The sequence below is a fragment of the Stegostoma tigrinum genome, chromosome 1 (genome assembly GCF_030684315.1).
Source record: "Stegostoma tigrinum isolate sSteTig4 chromosome 1, sSteTig4.hap1, whole genome shotgun sequence".
Lineage (NCBI taxonomy): Eukaryota > Metazoa > Chordata > Chondrichthyes > Orectolobiformes > Stegostomatidae > Stegostoma > Stegostoma tigrinum.
Window position 1 is genome coordinate 17695988 of NC_081354.1, and position 21700 is coordinate 17717687.

At 41.6% G+C, this 21700-nt stretch overlaps 1 protein-coding gene across 6 annotated transcripts in view; it reads left to right on the forward strand.

The window, feature by feature from the left end:
* LOC125458504 (serine/threonine-protein kinase 32B-like) overlaps positions 1–21700 on the forward strand; it is a 320594-nt gene that overhangs the window by 59953 nt on the left and 238941 nt on the right. For all 6 annotated transcript variants that reach the window (XM_048543851.2, XM_048543844.2, XM_048543828.2 and 3 more), the window contains exon 2: positions 16380–16435. In XM_048543851.2, the coding sequence (XP_048399808.1) occupies positions 16380–16435 (56 nt within the window). The remainder of the gene's footprint in view (positions 1–16379; positions 16436–21700) is intronic.

Genomic DNA, 21700 nt, shown 5'->3' on the forward strand with positions numbered 1-21700 from the left:
TGTATTAATAAATTGCTTTTGAACTTAGCTGTACCTAGGACTCAATGTTGAATTGATTATGAAAAGAAGGCAGTGGTGACAAAGACAGAGCCGTCTGTGTGTATTCCCTATGAAAGTTGGGCTGTGGACAATGGAACTCATATGCACATGTTAATCCACTTTAGCTGGAAAGGTTGATAAGAGCTTAAATTTGATAAAGCTTAAAAAGAGCTTGCCTTAAAAAACACAACCCAATACTTAAAAATAGCATACTTGAATAATTGTTCCTGGAAGGTTTTGTTTCAATTAAATTCATTTTTTTATTGAATTAGATATCCTTGGCATCACATTCTGTAATAAGGTTAGATTTCCTGTGAAAATTGAATCACTCCTGTTCCCACGGATTCACAGGAATATATGTTAAAAGAAAGTGTTCTACAACCTCTTAAGGTTCCCTTTTTTATTGAAAAAGAACCACTGGTTGGCTACCATAGAACAGGGAAAAGCTAGTGGGAGTGAGCACGACTGTGTTTAATGTTCCAGCTCATGAATAGCTGAAATGGTCATTTGTAGATTGACCTCTTCAGGTTTGCACAAAAGGAAACCAAAGTTTAATTTTCTAAATCCCCGCTCACCCTCTGATCAAACCTGTAGGTAATGTTTAGTAGCCACTGGAGTTCATCAGTTGGAAGACTTGAAGGTGGGTTTGACTTGGGCCTTTTGATCAGTAAAGATACTTGTACATTGCCACTGTTCTCCTGACTTTGTGCTGTTTAGGATGGAAGATGAATTTTGAGGCCAAGGAGCCAAAGTAAAGAATAATATAGAATGAATAGTTACAGAATGGAAGGAGGCCTTTCAACTCATAGTGTCTGCACTAGCTCTTTTTGAAGTGGCAATTTCCCTGGTGCCATTTCTCAGTCATGTGATGCACTAATGCGATAATAGTGAATACATCAATTTTAAAGAAAAGATATGAGTGAACTTTTTGACAGTTATTTTGTTAATTAATGTAACAATATGTATAATGGATCCTGGTTTCATGACACAGCAATGTCTTAATTTTTAAAATCTTACTGTTGTGTTCAAATCCCTCCCTATTTTGAACTTTCCAATAGCTGTATGGTCCTTTGAAACCAATGCACTTCTCTGATTCTCGCCTCTTACGCAGTTCCTCAGGTCTTTGCTCTGCTATTGGTTGCAGTACCATTAGCTGCCTCAATAGCTCTGCAATTCTCTTTTGTAACCTTTGCGCCTCTCACTCAATTAAATTCAAATGCTGTGCCCAAAACCTTGATCACCTTCCCTAATATCTCCTCAAGTGGCTCGCTGCCACACTTTAGTCCAAATTAAGCTAACGGGAATTGCCTTAGGTCAGTGACTCAGTGGTTAGCACTGCTGCCTCAGCACCAGGGACCTGGGTTTGATTCCAGCCTCAGGTCACTGTCTGTGTGGAGCTTGCACATCCTCTGCATGGGTTTCCTCCCACAGCCCAAAGATGGGCAGGGTGCATGGATTGGCCATACTACATTGCCCAAATTGCCAGGGATGTTTAGGTTAGGTGTGTTAGATATGGGTAATACAGGGTTGGGAATGGGTCTGGGGTGGGATGCTGTTCGGAGGAATGGTATGGACTTGTTGAGCCAAATGGCCTGTTCCCACACTTTGGGATTCTGTTCTCTGATATTTCACTAATTTCAAAGATGTTATGTTAAGTGCAGGGTGAAGTGGTTGTAGCAGTATGTATTTTCTCCCACAAGTGCAAAATAGGTGTAATTACAATATATTAACTTACAGACAGCTTTCATCATTCATAAAAAGACCAAAACTTAAGGGAAATGTAAAAATATGGTCAAATTTTATCCAGATTGTTATTTTCATTCCCTGGTCTTATAATCTGCCTACTAGTGCCTATTCTTCATTTTGAGTTCCTAGTAACTTTCTAAAAATCCATATACAATTTTAATGTACTCAATTTTACTACTTTCTATCACATTCTTCACACTTTTTTGTCCTTTTTAAAAAACATTACACTTTTATGGTACTTACCTACATAATCATGCTACCCTGTAATTGCATGATCTGACCACTGGATGGCATCCTCCTTACTCCATAAATTACACAAAACTTTTCAAAAACTTTTCAACTTTTATTTTCTCTTCCCCCTTTTAATAATTGAAATTTCTATATCTTAAATAAGGGTTTAAACCAGTTTATTTTTTGTTTGGGGTGTGCAGGAGATAGACTCCTTTCCCAATAAAATGATTAAATTTTAACATGAAATTGTTTGAATGCTTTGATTTGATGACTTGACAATGCTGTCCTCTTCCAAATGCTTTAGAGTTGTTTTGCTTGAATGTATACATCGTGTAGAATCTTACTGGGGACCTGAACAATTTGGGTTTTGCTGAGATTTATGGCAGAATCCATGAGAGGCCAACCTTGAAAGTGGGAGTAAATTATAGTATCTTTTATACATCTGGGCAGCAAGGAGAGTTTCTCACTAGGCAGCAGCGTGTTGCCAATTAAGGGGGATTAAACATCTTAATGGTATAACGTTGCTCATTAGTATTCGCCTTCCTATCTTAACAAATGTGCCAACCAAGCTAGATATTGAACAAAAACAGAATTTGCTGGAAAAGCTCGGCAGGTCTGGCAGCATCTGTGAAGAAAACATCAGAGTCAACTTTTCGGGTCTGGTGACCCTTCCTCAGAACTCAAATAGCCCTGAAGAAAAAAAAATCACAGCTGCTGCCGGATCTGTTGAGCTTTTCCAGCAACTTGTTTTTGTTTCTGATACACAGCATCCGCAGTTCTTTTGGTTTATATTAAGCTAGATGTTGAGGCATCTTGACATGCGGGTCAGATCAGATATCTGAAGACTTTAGCACTCTGCTGGCAGTGAGGACCCTCCATACTGATCATTACCAAAAGCCCGTGGGCATTAGCTGCTCACCCCCTTTTGTCCATGGTTGTTGGCATCCAGCATCTGTCAACTCTTCATGGCAATTCTCCAGTCCACTTGCAGGATTATTAGGAAGTATAGACCTGCATTGCTGGTATTGAAAGGCTGCTGCAAGGATACTTCGCACAGGGTCAGAAATACAGCTTATGAATTGGACCAGGCCGCAACTGCTCTGGGCTGCTCACATGGAGTCTCAAAGTCTGCAGGAACACACCTCAGCCACGGGGTCCGGGCACAATAAGTCAGGGGCAGCCTCCAATACCCGTCCACAGATAGACCAATCATCAGGTCAGTGTGTTCTCGGTCAGGGGTCCTGTGCTCAGTAGTTTGGGAAGTGGGTCATGATCAGACCTGTGGCTCAGTATCAGACTGTCTGGGGTGATGGGAGGTGGGTGTGTGTGGTGAGGACTAATGTGATCAGGTCTGGGCACTTCTCAGTCTGGGCTGTCCAGTTAGATCACTCAAGGGAATGGGCCACAGTCTGTTTGTGTCCAGAGAAACTGAGGGGAAAGGCAACAGAGTTGCGGGTGGTGGGGATGGGAGTCAAGGCAGGCCACCACTGCAAATAGAAAACAGGTTTTGAAGGCAGAAATTGGGGGCTGCAGGCTGAGAGAAACATGAAGGCTGGCCATTCTAAAACTGGTATTGGTAAGGGAGGCGAGGCACATTTGTTCAAAGATGGGGAAAAAAGAGGACAGCTCAAAAATCATGTAGATGGGTTAGGTGGGGACCTGGGGACGTGTAAACCCCACCCAGGTTTCACAGGAAGGGGATCTGGGTGTATGTGGGCCTCAGAAACTTAGAGGCAGAAGCTGGAAACTGCTGAAGGAAGACCATGCAATGTGCCCTTCCATTGTGCTGGAAATCCAAACTATACAATGGGAGTAAAAGTGACTGTGCTCGTAAACAGAGTTGGCAGGTACCCAATGAGGGTGGGATCTGCAAGATCCACCAATGGGAGACTCTTTAGAGGGGAACAACATCGCACATGCTTTTATACACTGTACAGAGCACTGATGTGTGTGCTCCAAAATCCCTGGACTCGAAGGTATCATCTCTCTGTGTGCTACTCACCTTCACACAGACCACTTTATTCTCACTAATATATTTTGCACATAGAAGGCCCGTAATGTTTGACCGCGAAGGGTAATTGTACAACAGAACCAATAATCTTAAGATTCCTTGTTCGTACTGCAGCAGGCTCTCAACGTCAACATTGATCCCCATGCTGAATTCTGTTTGGACATGAAGTTAAACATTAAGCTGGCACGTACACATTCGGAGCTGCACAGAGAATCAAACAAACAGATCATTCACCTTGTGACACATAGAAGAGACTGCACTGAGCCAAGTGTTGATCTCGGACCAGTCAGCCAGTGTCAGACACTAAAACCGATTGCTGGATAAACCCATCAGGCCTGGCAGCAGCTGAGAAAGTGGAGTTAAAGTTTTGAGATCGGTTGACCTTGTTTTTGTTTCAGGTTTCCAGCATCTGCAGTTCTTTCTGTTCTATTTAATGCAGACTCTCTTATGCTAATCCTTTAGGAAGAGGCTGCCTCTCCTCTGCACCACCACCAGACACTATCAGAGTGGAGTGTCCGTGTGATTGAGCAGGGCAGCTTCGAAATACCAGTGTTCGTTATCCAGGTGCCTTTTAAATTTGGTAGAGGCACCTGTGATGCTGGTCTTTCAGCAGATATTCAGTGGTGAGTTATTCCCTGAATGATGTGTGGTGAGATGGTGCTAGAATCAGACAAGATCGTTTCAATAGGGGTGGAGTAAGTAGTTAAGGAGATGACCTTGCTAAGATAACAGTATGGAATCTCACTAGGTCTCATGGTGAAAACTATCAAAATCTGATGCAATGACTACTTAGGCAAAAAACATAAGACTCAGCCCATAGAACTCAGACTATACAATTTGAAAATGTGCTGTATATCTAATTTTCCAGGCTACATCCTTAGTCACCTACACTAATGTGACCTTTTTCTAAGCCTTTTTCTTCAGCTTCCAGGCAGTAGATTTGAAAAATTATTTGAATAAGAACTGGAGAATGAAGTGCATGGAGCTGAGAGAACGGATATATTTTTGGTTTCATCACCTGAATAATAATTGAACAGAATGAACCTTTCAGTGAGGTTGTTGCCTCTGCAATAGAGAGGTGATCCATTCCAGAAAGCATCCTGAAGATAAAAATGAAAATGTATCCCATGTTCACCAAAGCAAAAAAAAGACAAGAGTTGAGTTGACATCAATGTTCTGTTGTAATCCTGAACATTACAAATAGACAGGCACTACGTGTGTCTCAGGAAAAGTACAGATTTGGGGTACAGTATGGGTAGAAACACAAACAATTTGAGGAGGAATTGAAGGAAGCCGTTGAGCACACATTTTCTCCTCAGTTACGAGACGAAATGTAGCCACCAGTGACTTTATTCCTTGCCGTGACAGGCCATGTCACTAATCACCTCCCATCCAAAAGGAGAGTAGAGTTATGAGATGGTGAAGTAGAATTGAACTAGTTTTATTGTTACATATATGCAGGAGTATATTCAAAAGTTCATAAGATGCCACTTACGGTGACATCTTAGGCATAAAGGTACCTAGGTATAGCTTCTTTGGTTACAAGATTAGTTACACTGTAACTAATGTCACCAATACATGGCACCATTTTAGGTACAAAGTAACTACGTACAATCCTCAGTTACAGGATAGAGAAATGAAGAAAAAAGAAAGTTACACTACAGCTATACATGTTATAACCATAGGTTGGAAAAACAAGAAGCAAAGCTTAAAAAGACAGACATCACGTTCTCTCTCTGAGGGCAGAGGGGCCTCCACGTGGTTTGGCTGCAAGCTGCCTTTCCTGGGGAACATCTGGGCTGCTGCTCTATCTCCCTACCAGGCATCCCCTGCTTTGGAGTCTGGGACCAGGTGCCTGAGGCGGAGAGTCCTGGAAGACAGAAGAGAAAGAAAGGAAAAAAACAGGCGGAGCGGACAAACTGCGGCTGGAGCGTCCTACTCCACCTCTATCCCATCGGACACAGCAAGGAGAAAAGAGTAAGCCAAAAAGAAGAAAAAGTTGGAACAGGAAAGGAGATGAGCAGTGAAGTTTTCCTTGATGCACAGTTTATAGGTGTAGGAGACGTTATATACGACACAAGTATCTTAAAAAAGAGTGGATGTGGCAATCCTCTGCTATGTGAAGATAACGTTGTCACACATTTGTTGTCAAATTGTTCATTTAATTTAAAGTATTTTAAGATGACACACACGTGACTCCAGAACAGTGGCAAAGTGGTTGACACTGGGTGGGCAATAAATGCTGGCCTCAACAGTAATGCCCTCATCCTGTGAATGAATTTTAAAAAAATAAGCAAATCAGAAGAAAATTTGTAGGGGAGCCACTAAGGACTTACGAAAGCCTCAAATTTTGAGGAATAGCCCTGATAATGAAACAACAAAAAATTTTTTGAGCTAATTGTATTGGTCAAAATCCTTCTGAAATAAAAGTTTCCGTGCTACTTTTCAGAGTCACAGAAGCTATTTTATGTTCAAAATAAAGATTGTCCACAATAAATCCCAGCTTGTGTTGATATGTGGTTTGGACATTACTTGCCACTGGAGTGCCTGGTAAGGCCATCTCCAACAAGAAAAACTATTTCTCCTTCATATTTGACAGTATAGCCATTTGCTGAAACATGGGGTTATCTTTGATGTGAGATGTAACTGAGTCAGTCATAGGTATGTTTGCTACAAGAGCAGTTCAGTGGCTTGAAATTCAGTTGGAGCATCTCACTTACTTCCTGACTCTCCAAAACCTGTTGGCCCTCGAGGAGGCACAGGTCAGGAGTTTGGAATATTCCTCATTGGTGTAACTGAGTGTAGCTTCAGCAGTGTGCAAGCAGCTCAGTGCTATCTCTGACAGAGTAACACATGTCCATCATCACATATTGTACTCATTAGTGGTGGAGGAGGTGGAAGATGCACCATCATCTGCAAGGTGCACTGTACTATCGAGCGAAAGATTGGACCACATACTATCAAATAAAAAGCCATAAATAGGAAGACAATCACTTGCATGTTCCTCACCAAGACATGCATCTTGATGAATAATATCACTGTTCTTTGCCACTTAATCAAAATCCTGGTACACTTTCCCAAACAGCACAATGGGTGTACCTGCACCACATGCATTGCAGTGACTCGAGCGACATTGAACACCCAGTTTTCCCAAGGGTAAATTGGAATGGGGAGTAAATGCCAACTATGTCAGTGACACTCTCATTCTGTTAAAAAAAACTGCTCCTCTGACAGAGTACCAGAGAAAAAAATATTCTTGCACGTGAATAATCAGCTCCAGTTTCTGGCTAACAATGATGAACTGATATAATTATACATGTATCTGACACAAGGAGGCTGCTTCTATTGCTGAATCCCTATTAAAAGGAATGATAGATCAGCAAGGCAATAAAGTGTGAACAGATGGTATAATTGAGCCAGCTCTGGGACTGCTTTTTGGTAATAGTTCCAGTTTTACTATGAAGCTGGATTCTACTTTGATAACAGAATATCAAATGAATGATTATTAAAGCCTAACATTTCAAGTAGACAATCCTATTAAAAGCCAAAGTAGTGCAGCAAATTGGGCCTGGTTTCTGAATATTGCAATTGTAAACTCTGACAGCCGGTCAAAAATGCCACTTTACTCAAGCTGAGTTATTCCAAAACAGTGTTCTGCCTTTCAGATTACCCATGCTCCCACATCACAAAAAGACTGTAGGCTAACATGTTAGCTGGTCTGTTTTACAGTTCTCTTACATTATGTCGGATAATATCTCCAGACTACCTGAAAATATTACAGTTGCAAGAAGACAAAGCAAATGATTAAAGCAAACAAAGTAGCATTTTTTTGGGGGCAAGATGGTAACATTTTTAAAATACATGGATTTGAAATTTGCTAATATTTTAGATGCACATTCAATTTCTTATGTATGAAGATGTTTCTTCACATTGGCACAAGTTGGCCATAGCTTCCCAAAGGTCATGGAGCTTGGTCAACACCCATTGATCTGGCATTATTTTGCTTGAGAGGAGGGAAGGGTCTAATGTTGGACTTGCAACCTCATTTCTCTGAGTCACTGGCAGAAGTGAATATGATCAAAGGAAATGATTATGATTCCATTTCCACAACCTAGGACAGTATCGAATGTCAGATAATTTGTTGGAAATGCAGGATGCTAATGGAAACTTATCGGGAGCTGTAGTGTCATTAAAGAGCCACTGATTCAAATGTTTGTTCCCCTTCATAGTCTGATCTTAAGGCTTTCATAGTATTAAAACAAAACCTGTACGAACACCTAAACTTGGCTTTCTGAATATATGCTCCAGATTGACACAGGGCCGCTGTTAGTAAAAAGTTTGGGCCAAGACCTGTGTTGGCATTTGAAAAATCCATTCTGGCTAAAATGGATCATAAGTAATCTACGATGTTGAATTTTGTATTGTTGAATACTTCTAGCCGGAACCTCAATGAAACTTAGTTACAAATTGTTAACAATCCCTGTACCCTACAGTAGCATGATTTCTGATCAGATCCCTCCATATACTCGGGGCATTGTTCGATTTCTCCGCAATTCGCTTGGGAAGAATCACATTCCCAGAATCCCTGTGGAGGATTCAAGGAAAAACTGGAGATGTTTGACCAGAGAAAGGATAACTGGTCAGGTTTTCACCAATCCTAACACTTTCAATCCAGACCAAGATGAGAAATTTGAAGGATATGGATCTAGCGATTAAAGCAGTTACTAGAGCATTATTGACCAATCAGGGAATGGAAATAAGGGACTCAACTAGCATTTTCATTTCTATTCCTGAGGGATATCATGGGCTTTTATGGCAATGTTATTGAATTTATATTCCAGAATCCTAGGCTAATGTTCTGAGCCCTAGGCTTCAATCTCACCAGGGCAGCTGATGAGCTTAAAATTCCAATAACATCGGGAATTAAAATGCTAGTTGAATAATGATATTTTTGTTGTTTAAAAAAATCCTACTTGGTTCACTAATAACCTTTTGGAGAAAATCTGCTGTCTTTACCTGGTCTGCCCTAGAAGTGACCCACTGCAATGTTGTTAATTCTTTAAATAACAAAGTTCAAACATGTAATCTATTGTTTTGAACTGCTGCAATGTCTAGGAAAATGAATGAAACCAGATATTGACTACAGCATAGCAAATTACAGCAGTGAACCCAGACTTGCCAATACTGCTAGTACTTCCTTGTTACTGGGTTAAAATTATGGGACTCCTTCCTGCACAGCTCTGCCGGTGTACTTGTACCTTAACCTATCCTGCAAAGACCACGGTAGCTCAAAAAGGCAATTCACCATCACTTTCTCAAAGTCATTTAGGGATGGGTAACCAATGCAGGTCCTAGCCAACACTTCCATATTCCTTGTACTTATGTGTCATGGTGGCTAAGTGGTAAGCCCTGCTGTCTCATGGTGGACCTGAATTCAATTCCATCTGTGAGTGACTATACAAACTCCACACAGGTATTTTCCCCATGTCTGTGTGGATTCTGTCTGGCTGCTCCAGTTTCCTCCCACAGCCCAAAGTGTGCGGGATAGGTGGATTGACTATGTTAAATTGTGTGTAATGCCCAGGGATGTGTAGATTAGGTGGAGTGGCCATGGGAGTTGCAGGGTTGTAGGGATAGGGTGGGCACAGGTGAGTGCTCTTCAGAGGGTCGGGACTCTATGGGCTAAATGGCCTGCTTCCACGCAGTAGAGATTCTTTTAAAAAAAATGATAATATGCATACATAAACCCAAGCATAAAATCTTGCCTTGCAAATTTTTAAACCACTTGAGGTATTGTCTCATCTTATCATTGATGTCGGGCCTGCTCTGGATTTCCTTTATTTTCTGTTTTCATTGAAACCTATCACTGCTTCAGCAGGATTAATAATAGCTGCTGACCTTACTCTGTGAGATACTTGAGGCTAGATTTGTTGATAAGCTGCAGCAGAATTTGAATATTATTGGGAATTGAACTGAAAGATGCAAATGAAATTTGAAGTATGGATATGCAAAATTTTATATAATAGAGACAAAGAGTTCAAGGAAGGGTTTATGACTTAAATAGAAAGAAAAACAAGGCACTTGGAAAATGAGAGGTCTGGCAGTCTTTATTGACAGTAAATTGTGTCCGTTGCAATAAGCTCAGCAGTAGTGAGTAAAGCAAATGAGACATTGAGAGGCATTAAAACATCAACATTGACCCCAGCTACTGAGGTAATATTTTCTAAATTATTGGTGTGATTGCATTTGCATATAGGTATGGATTGTCATTAGATCTGATTACACAGTACAAACAACACATGTTGAAAGAATACAGAAGTGAGTGATTATGTAAATCGACCATTTCTTCACTGGAAAAGAGAATGTTGTCATGTGTCCCCCATGGTAGGCTCATTCAGAAGGTCAGGAGGAATGGGATACAGGGGAACGTAGCTGCTTGGATACAGAATTGGCTGGCCAACAGAAGACAGCGAGTGGTAGTAGAAGGAAAATATTCTGCCTGGAAGTCAGTGGTGAGTGGGGTTCCGCAGGGCTCTGTCCTTGGACCTCTACTGTTTGTAATTTTTATTAATGACTTGGATGAGGGGATTGAAGGATGGGTCAGCAAGTTTGCAGACGACACAAAGGTCGGAGGTGTCGTTGACAGTATAGAGGGCTGTTGTAGGCTGCAGCGGGACATTGACAGGATGCAGAGATGAGCTGAGAGGTGGCAGATGGAGTTCAACCTGGATAAATGTGAGGTGATGCATTTTGGAAGGTCGAATTTGAAAGCTGAGTACAGGATTAAGGATAGGATTCTTGGCAGTGTGGAGGAACAGAGGGATCTTGGTGTGCAGATACATAGATCCCTTAAAGTGGCCACCCAAGTGGACAGGGTTGTTAAGAAAGCATATGGTGTTTTGGCTTTCATTAACAGGGGGATTGAGTTTAAGAGTCGTGAGATCTTGTTGCAGCTCTATAAAACTTTGGTTAGACCGCACTTGGAATACTGCGTCCAGTTCTGGTCGCCGTATTATAGGAAAGATGTGGATGCTTTGGAGAGGGTTCAGAGGAGGTTTACCAGGATGCTGCCTGGATTGGAGGGCTTATCTTATGAGGAGAGGTTGACTGAGCTTGGTCTCTTTTCATTGGAGAAAAGGAGGAGGAGAGGGGACCTAATTGAGGTATACAAGATAATGAGAGGCATAGATAGAGTTGATAGCCAGAGACTATTTCCCAGGGCAGAAATGGCTAGCACAAGGGGTCATAGTTTTAAGCTGGTTGGAGGAAAGTATAGAGGGGATGTCAGAGGCGGGTTCATTACACAGAGAGTTGTGAGAGCATGGAATGCGTTGCCAGCAGCAGTTGTGGAAGCAAGGTCATTGGGGTCATTTAAGAGACTGCTGGACATGCATATAGTCACAGAAATTTGAGGGTGCATCCATGAGGATCAATGGTCGGCACAACATTGTGGGCTGAAGGGCCTGTTCTGTGCTGTACTGTTCTATGTTCTATGTTCTATGTCCCCTTAGTTGTACATGCAGCTAGTCTGAGTTTGCAACTGAGCCTGTAGAAGGATTTTTGCCACCGTCCTCTTTTAAGTGTAAGAATTTACATGGCTGCATTATGTAGAAGATAGCCGATTAACAATTAGGTTACTGTTGATGAGATGGGCAGGTCCTCTCTTGTGGCACCGTGGTAGTATCCCTATCCTTGGTTTAAGGGACACAGCTTCAAGTCTCACCTGCTCCAGAAATATGTGATAATATCTCTGAACAGGTTGGTTAGGAAAAATAGGTTTTAAAAAAAACTTTGAAATAGACAATGCTTTGTTTAGCTGGTCCCTTATGTCACTGCTGGCTCTACAGGATGCTAATTTTCCATAGCAGGCTGAGCAGCATCTTAGGAGCTCAAAAGCTGATGTTTCAGGCCTACATCCTTCATCAGAAAAGGGGGATGGGGAGACGGTTCTGAAATAAATAGGGAGAGAGGGGGAGGTGGATCAAAAATGGATAGAGCAGAAGATAGATAGAGAGGAGACAGGCAAGTTAAAGGGGTGGGGATGGGGCCCGTTCCAACAGCAGGAAGTGCAGGCCCCAAGATGACTTTCTGCATCAAGCGGATATTCACCTGCACATCTGCCAATATGGTATACTGCATCCACTGCACCTGTTGTGGCTTCCTCTACATTGGGGAAACCCAGCGGAGGCTTGGGGACCGCTTTGCAGAACATCTCCGCTCGGTTAGCAATAAACAACTGTTCCTCCCAGTTGCGAACCATTTCAACTCCCCCTCGCATTCCTTAGACGACATGTCCATCCTGGGCCTACTGCAGTACCATAATGATGCCACCTGAAGTTTGCAGGAACTGCAACTCATATTCCGCTTGGGAACCCTGCAGCCCAATGGTATCAATGTGGATTTCACAAGCTTCAAAATCTCCCCTACCCCCACTGCATCCCAAAACCAGCCCAGCTCGCCCCTGCCTCCCTAACCTGTTCTTCCTCTCACCTATCCCTTCCTCCCACCTCTAGCTGCACCTCCATTTCCTACCTACCAATCTCATCCCGCCCCCTTGACCTATTTGTCCTCCCCTGACTGACCTATCCCCTCCCTGCCTCCCCACCTATACTCACCTCTGCAGGCTCCATCCCCACCCCTTTAACTTGTCTGTCTCCTCTCCACCTATCTTCTCCTCTATCCATCTTTGATCCGCCTCCCCCTCTCCCCCCATTTATTTCAGAACCCTCTCCCCATCCCACTTTTCTGATGAAGGGTCTAGGCCTGAAGCTTTTGTGCTCCTAAGAAACTGCTTGGCCTGCTGTGTTCACCCAGCTCCACACTTTGTTATCGCAGATTCTTCAACATCTGCAGTTCCCATTATCCCTGCTAATGTTCCATGTCTGTCATAACCAGACCAAATGTCAGAAACCATGCAGGGCACCTTGGACTGACTTGTGCACCCAGACAAGCACTGTGGGCTTTTAGGAATGGTGCCAACACAAGACACTTTCAGCAGATGTTTGATGAGTGACAAGTTGCTCTGGGAATGATATGTGTTAAGATGTGGTTAGAATTGACATGAGGATCATTTAGAGGTGAGTAGGTATTTGATAAGTTGAGAATGCCACAACTCTCTTTATAGTCCACATTGCTCAGACCACATTAAGCTTCTACCTGTTAGTGAAATACAGCAAAAAATCTGCTGGCACTCTCAAGCAATCCACAAAACTTGATTTAATTTGCAGTAAGCCAACACAATGCAAGAGTCAGTCCAACATGACTCTCTTTGAGGCTTGCATTTCTTCAGAGCTCTGAATCCACAAGTTTCAAACTCTCTTCAGTTGGGATTTGGCAAAGGTGTTAGTTTTTTGATCCTCAGGGCAGTGGCGGGGAGGGTGGGAGAGAAAAGGACTTAGAAGGACCTGATACCTTCTTCCATGGTTTGTATCTTCAACAATGAGTGCCACTTTACCCATTAAAGAATGCCATCTGAAATTTAAATTTTGTTCCATCTCGGACACCAAGTGCCTTTACTATCACTATTCCCTTTATTCCCGGAATAGCAAAAGAACCACAATTAATGATAACCAAGATACCCTTCAACTGCCCTAAGATGCCTGCTGGAATCATCACCCTGCTACTTTTAGAATGGCTTGCATTGTGGGAGATCTGGAAGGGTTAACTGAAAAACACATTGGCAGCATATATACTAAAATTGAAATAAACACTAAGGGAGTTATGGTTGCTGTCAATAGGAGGGATATTATTGGAGTTGTCTTCAGAGGAATTATTTTGCCCCAATGCCTTCTATGCACAAAGAAGGAGAATTGGTCACAGTCTGAGGCATTGTACTTTTAGAGAAAAGTTGCATGGTAGCAGATGCCTGAATTGAGTTTGTTCCCAAATACAGACTGGAATTTGAGAACTCATCTGGCAACTAGTTCTTATCATCGTCACCTGTTGGGTTTCCTTGAGTTGAGATTGTAATTATCTGGCAAGGGCATCATTTAATTATTGCACTTCTAAGGGCTTTGTAAACATTAACTTCGCATCATAGTGAACTAGTCCTGATTGTATCTGAACACAGGCAACCTGGGTTAGCAATGAGAAAGGGTCAGGGTTAACCCAATGTCTGTATTATGCCTGGTATCCCTATGTTGGTTTTGCCAAACTTCTCTTTCCTTGAAAATCTCTTCAGTTGGGATTTGGCAAAGGTGTTAGCTTTTTGATCCTCGGGGCGGTTGGGGGGAGGGGTGGGGGTGGGGGGAGGGAGAGAAAAGGACTTAGAAGGACCTGATACCCCTTCCATGGTTTGTATCTTCAACATGAGGACTTTAGATACACGGACAGAATGAAGTGATGGGCATTGTTCCATTTAGAGAAACTTGAGATTTGAGTGAAATCTTGAAGATCATGAAGGATCTGAGAGAACTTTTCAAAGAAAATGTCTAAAAACATTTTACAAAGTCACTGTCCAAAAATAATTATGCAAAAAGTAAAGATCACTTGTGGATTTCTTTAAGGGTGCATACCTTCTAATCCAGTAGCAACTGTCCCAGAGTCTATAGAACTTTAAAGATAACTACTAATGCATCCACTTTTCCAGGGCCACTTCCTTATGTAGACTAAGATGTGGATTATTGATCTTTTAATCCTATCAATTACCTCAACAACATTTCCCTACTAATATTGATTTAATCCAGCTCCTACCTCTTACTAGACCCTGTGTTCCCCAACATCTTTGTGAAGATAGAATCAAAATATGTATTTAATTGATAGTCATAACAGTACAGAAATATACATTTCAGTCCATCCAGTCCATGCCAACCATAATTGCAAACTAAACTAGTCCCACCTGCTTGGCGCATATCCCTTTAAACATTTCTTAATCATGTGCTTTTAAACAATGTAACAGTACCTACGTCTATCACTTCCTCTGGAAGGTCGTGCCACACATGAACCACTTTTTTTTTTCTAAATAAAAATGTCTCTCATGTCCTTTTTAGAGCTTCCTTTTTTGAACTTCCCTTGTTTCTCAATGCAAGGGATCAATATTTGCCTTCACTAGCCTTTTTCTCTTTATATATCTGTAGTGGCTTTTGCAATCAGCTTGTATGTTTCCTGGAAGCTTCCTCTTTTAGTAGCACAATTTAGGCATATTAGGCAGATTAGGATTGGCTTTAAATCTTCTCTGATCTATCCATTACATTTACTCTAACAAAAATCAACAATTTCAAGGGAGGCAGTTTAAAAGAAAATGAAAAAGAATAGCAAGTTACATTCACAGAAAAAAGTGTTATTGGAATTAAAAATTGCCCCAGACAGAATTTATTCAAAAATTGATTGAAACAAACCCCTACAATTTAGAATTTTTGACTCTTTATCATATTTAGTGTTGATAGTAGCTACAGAAGGTTCTCTGACATTCAAGTGTTTTCAGAAAAATTACCATTAGGTTCACATTATTTTCAATGTCATTGTGAAATTACCTGTTTTCATGTTTGATTGGCATGTTTCAATTTTGTTCCTGTTTCTTTGCATGTGGTTAATTCAGATAAGTAGTGAGGAGGAGCATGTCATCCCCAAAGTGGCCCATGCTTTCATCCTTTGCTTCGTTCTTAATTTATATAGTATTTTTGGCAATATCTCCTCAAACAAGAGATCAACATCCAAACATATCCAGCTGGCACTTTGCTCCATTTCTGTCTTCTTGCATCATAACTGTCACAATGATGTTCAGTTGACTCGAGCCCTGAATAAAACAACATTCCTGCACTCAACATATGCATGGTTGAAGCTACTCTTTCGAGCCAGGAAGGAAAGCTGTGCCCTCAGTACTAATTCCATCTCCTGCCCTAGGAGCTTTTCCCCATTTGAACCAGAAAATGCATGACTATAGGATAGTAGGCTGAGCTTTGAATCCATACATCTGGTCCATCATGAAGTCTGCTCACCACTACCTCTAGGACATCACCTGCCTACCTTAAAAACTGTTTTTTTTTTGGTCAGAAGCTTTTCCACGCCTCTCCTAACATTTAGAATTCTTTTCAAAGTTTCCTTTTCGCAGTCATGTCTACCATCACTTCTCCTAGTTTTATCATTTGACATTCATCACTCTTGCTGTACAGTGCCTCGAGGCATGTTTTTGTTGCCCTTGAAACACCGGTGTAAATTTCACCTTTTTTATGTAGTGAAAAGTAACAGCTTCAATCTTACTTTTGGCAATAGTAATGAGAGACTGCAAACTACACTCCTTTCATAATATTTGAATTTTCTCTAAGTTGTATGTTTATGCCTTTTTAAATGTATCTTTAAAACCATGCAGTTTTAATGGTGCGAGTTTCATTTTCATTTTGTTTTCATTTTACAGTTAACTTTGACCACTTTCAGATCCTTCGAGCAATTGGAAAAGGAAGCTTTGGAAAGGTAAACGATATTGTCATTTTTTAAAATGAAACAATAATTAATTGACCCAGATCTTCTAGCCTCCAAATGGTTTATGACTGCCGTACCCACAAGAAAAGCTATGATTAACTCAGACATCCTTGTGTAAAGACCCTAGTGGAATTGCATGGAAAATTTGAACTTCCAATGGGAAATTCTCCTGATTTCCTGACTGAGTTCAAGTCGGAGATTTCAGATCATTCTCTTTATGGTAATGTTAGATAAAAAGCTAGTCTATGTGGGCAAATCCTTGGGTAACAATACAACTGATCTTCATGATAACTCACATTGACCCACCCTGACTATATCTGACTATACTCCTCTGACTATCTCCTATTATATCTCAATTCTGCCTAACCCAAACTGATTAGCCTGACCTTGACAACCCTTCCCACCAGCCCATCTTCCAGAACACCTCACCCAGATGCTAACCGACATAATTCATCCATCTGCAACCTTCCCCACCTGCCACTCTGCCTGTCTTGACTGCCTAGCCACCTGCCAACATGCCACATCACCGTTATGGCCAAACATCATGTATTCTATCTCCTTAACCATTCTGCCTCGTTGAGCCACATGTCTCAGCAACTGGTTCACTTACCCATCCTTTCCCCTGATGCACTTACCTTCTCTCTATTACTTTTGAAGAAACTTTAGATCATTTAAGATGTATAATCCATTGCAATGTGTAAGCTATGGCCATAAAAATGGGAATGTGGCTTTTGTGTGGATTTTTTGTGATGCTTCCTTTTGAGGTTTGCTGCATGGAGTCTGTTCTGAGCGATTCTCCATTAGAGAAGTTCTCAGGAAATTTGGAGGAGGAGAAACTTGAATTTGTTTTTCTAATCAAGTTTAGAAATAGATTTCCAGCACCAATCAGAAGATCTGGGCCGGTAATGTTATTTAATTGTTAATAACATTTGGATTTATGCAAATGATGATTACTCACAAAATTGAATAATACAGGAGAAGATGATTCATTTAATCCTTGCCTGCACTGTAAAAGTTGCATCATTAGAAAAGGTAGCCTATTTTATTTTCTGTAATTATGATAGGTGTTTAAGATGTTAAGAATTGGCGACATGATTGGGAATCCAAAACAAACTAATTAAATTTTTGATTAGTAAATAAAGAATGAACTGGACATACGGCAACAGAAAGAAATTCAATTTCAATGTTTGCATATGCCTGGGACTAATCTGCCCTTTCTGCATGCTAGTTGATAAAATGCTAAAGCAATAAGAAGAATGGTAAGTATTTTTGATCATTTGGAACACTTTAATTTCTTATTTACTGCTCACTGGTTAAGTGCTGCAATGTTGAACACCATGGTTTAAAAACACTGACTTCAGCACCATGGAAACAGCAGCAGCACTGACGAGGAGAATTGTCATCAATTCAAGTGAGCACTGCAGGCTAGAGGAAGAAAATAAGTCCAGTCAATAGCAAGCAGCTCTACCAAGGGACGTGGAAATTCCAGAACAGGAGTAACCTGCTTAATGCCTTGACCCTGCTCTGCCATTCAGTGAGCGCTTGGCTAATTTTTAACCTATCATGGCAAAGGCCAGGCTGCACAAAGCATATTCTGGAAATAAGAAAATGGTTTGTCAGCCACATTCATTGCAAAAGTCAATGTTCTCAGTAATCTGCTTGAAAGTACTGCTCGCAACTACTGGACAAAAGCCGAGAAGCTGCATTAATATGTGCAATATCTGATAAATTCATTCAAACTTCGATGGGAGTAATTTGCAAGCCTTGGCACTCAGCTCCTAATTAACAAGCAGTGGAACTTCTAATGATATGAATCCAGGTCAACGTTAATTGTCAGTTTGAACAGTAGGGGTAAAAAGGTGCAAGTTAACATGTATTTGTAAAAGGGGATAGCAAGAAATTTAGATGCTGGAATCAGAGTCGATACAGTGCGGAGTTGGAGGAACTCAGCACGTCGGACAACATCAGAGGAGTCAGAGCCTAGACCCTTCATCAGGACTGGGGAGGGGGGAAGAGAGCTGGGGGAAGGTAGGTGGGATGATAAAAGGTGGATGCAGATAGGGATAGTGAGGATTTATCAGTAGGAAGGGTGGGGCAGATAGATGGGAGAGAAGGTGGACAGGTCATGTCAGGTCAAGAATGCAGGGATGAGAAGGAGGGTTGTACATGGGTTGAGGCCGAAGGTGGAGGGATTTTGAAATTAGTGAATTCTGTGTTGAGGCCGTTAGGCTGTAGGCTTCTGAGGCGGAATATGTGGTTTTGCTCCTTCACTTTGCATGTGGCATCATTGTGGCACTGGAGGAATCTCAGGATGGACATGTCACCCAGAGAGTGGGAGGGGGAATTAAAATGGTTAGCAACCAGGAGGCATTGTTGCTTATAGCTTATGGAGTGCATGTGCTCTGTAAATCCGTCACCAAGTCTATGTTTGGTCTCACCAGTGCAGGGGAGGCCACATTGGAAGCAACAGATACAGTAGACCGGATTGAGGATGTACAGATGATGGATGGATTTGTGAAAGACAATTTATGCTTAAATAGTTTGATTTAATTCTTTGATAAAGTAGCAGGAGTTGTTGTAGAGGGCAGGCTGCGTGGAGATGTGTGCACATGGAACTTTAAAACACAGTGATTAAGTGCCGCATTATGCACTTGTTAACAAAATGGAAACTCATGGCAGTATGGGTATGACATTGGCTAAGGGACAGAAAGCAGAAAACTGTATGCAAGTTGTGGTGCTAGATGAACACAGCGGGCCAGATGGCATCAAGGGAGCAGGAAAGTTTGACATTTTGAGTCTGGGTCCTTCTTCACTTTTCTAAAGAAGGGTCCAGAAACCGAAATGCCAGCTTTCCTGCTCCTCTGATGCTACCAGGCCTGCTGTGTTCATCCACCTCCACACCTCGTTATCTCAGACTCCAGCATCAGCAATTACTACGATCCCAGAAAACTGTAAGCATTGTTTTTCTTCAAACTGGTGGTCTCATTTTTAAAGTTAAATGGACTGCATTTGTTGTTACAGAGGGCATGAACTCAGTGTTTGTAGGTGACATCAAACTCCAATGTAGTAAACAATAATGTGGAATGGACAGTAACAGATTTCAGGAGGACAGGATCAGACATGAAGTAAGAAGGCATATGGGACTGAAATTTCCAGTCGATGTTGGAAACATAAATTTGGGCCCATTTGAGGATTCACAGCCCACCTATGTCATCAGTGTGCATGCTAACAGAACCTTCTGGAGTCGGTTATTGTCTAATACCTGATCAGAATGTTTTTAAAATTTAACTTGGACCACCAGCAGGTATAGATCATGATGACAATTATATTCTGCATTACCTCTATTACCTTGATGATATGGACGCCAACACTCTCTGCTTTTGAACCTAATTCTTTGTTCAATATGATCAGGGCTGATCAGATTACTCCACATTTTCATCTGGCTCCAAAATCCTTGCAACTCTTGAACTATCAATCTCTCCTCAAAAATATTCAAAGATTTTTTTTCACACCTTTCTGAAGAATAGAGGTTGATTAGATTAGATTCCCTACAATGTGGAAACAGGCCCCTTGGCCCAACAAGTCCACATTATCTCTTGAAGCATCCCACACAGACCCATCCCCCTATAACCCACACACCCCTGAACATTGTGGGCAATTTAGCATGGCCAATCCACCTACCCTGCACATCTTTGGACTGTGGGAGGAAACCAGAGCACCTGGAGGAAACCCACGCAGACACGGGGAGAATGTGCAAACTCCACACAGACAGTCACCCGAGGCTGGAATCGAACCCAGGTCCCTGGCGCTGTGAGGCTGCAGTGCTAACCACTGAGCCACTGTGCCACCCACTTGAAAGACTCTTGACCTCTTAGAGTTAAGTTTTCTCATTATTTACTAAATAGATTCTTAATTTTTAAATAATGTCCCTAGTTGTAGATCATCCCATAGGAGGAAATATGCTTTCCCTATTGTTCCTGTCAGGACTTCTCAGGATTGTTGCATACTTCAATAAACTCCAATGCTGCGTACACATACTCCAGATGTAGTCTCACCAATGCCCTGAATAACTGAAGTACAAAGTCCATAGTTTTTTATTCAATCCCTTTGCAACCGTAATATTCTCTTAGCTTTTCTAATCACTTGCTGTCCCTGCATGTTAACCTTTTGTGATTCATGCAGTAGGACACCGAGATCCATCTGCGTTTCAGAGCTCTGCAATCTCTCATCATTAAGATAATTCTTTTATTCTTCCTATAACTCTCATTACATTCCTTTTTCTAGATCATTTTCTGCTCTCATAACCCTTGTGTGCTCTCTTGCCTGCTCCCTCAAATTGAATATAGAAGCCAACCATGTTATGATCACTGTAACCTAGGGGCACTTTCACTTTTGCTCAGGAACAGTTCTGCTTTATCCTGCTCTCCAGCTCCCGAATGTGCTCCTCTTAGAGACTTAAGTTTGTGCATCAAAGGAATAAAGGAAGTTATCATGCAGATATAGCAAACAACTAGGAAGGCATATGGTATATTGCCCTTTATTGTAAGGGGATCAGACTACAATGATAAAATTTGTCACAATTGTGTGGGAATTAGTGAAACCACATCTGAAACAGTGTGAGTAGTTTTGGTTTATATATTAAAGTAAGAATATTATTCTTTTGGAGACTGCACAGAGAAGATTCTGTTGATTTGCTCTTGAATGCAAAGGTTGTTTTATAATGAAAGGTGGAGTAAGTGGGACATGTACTACTCAGAGTTTTGACAAGTAAGAGGCGATGTTATCAACACTAACAAATTCTGAAGGGGCATGGCCAATCCACCTAGCCTGCACATCTTTGGACTGTGGGAGGAAACCAGACCACCTGGAGGAAACCCACACAGACATGGGGAGAATGTGCAAACTCCACACAGACAGTCACCCAAGGCTGGAATCGAACCCAGGTCCCTGGCACTGTGAGGCTGTAGTGCTAACCGTTGAGCCACCGTGCCACCCTGATTTGTTGTTTTCCTGGGCTGGAGAATCTCAAACTTGGAGGCACAGTGTCTGCATTAAGGGCCAAACATTGTTAGGAATGAGATGAGGAGAAATTTATTCACTTGGACGATTGTGAATTTTTGGAATCCTCTACTCAAGAAGGCTGTGAGTACCCTATCACTGAATATGTTTTAGGCTAAAAAAGACACTGTCATCCACCTACTACTCCATTCTTTCAGCCAGGTGTTATTCTAGCCCTTTACCAAGCTTCTATGATAC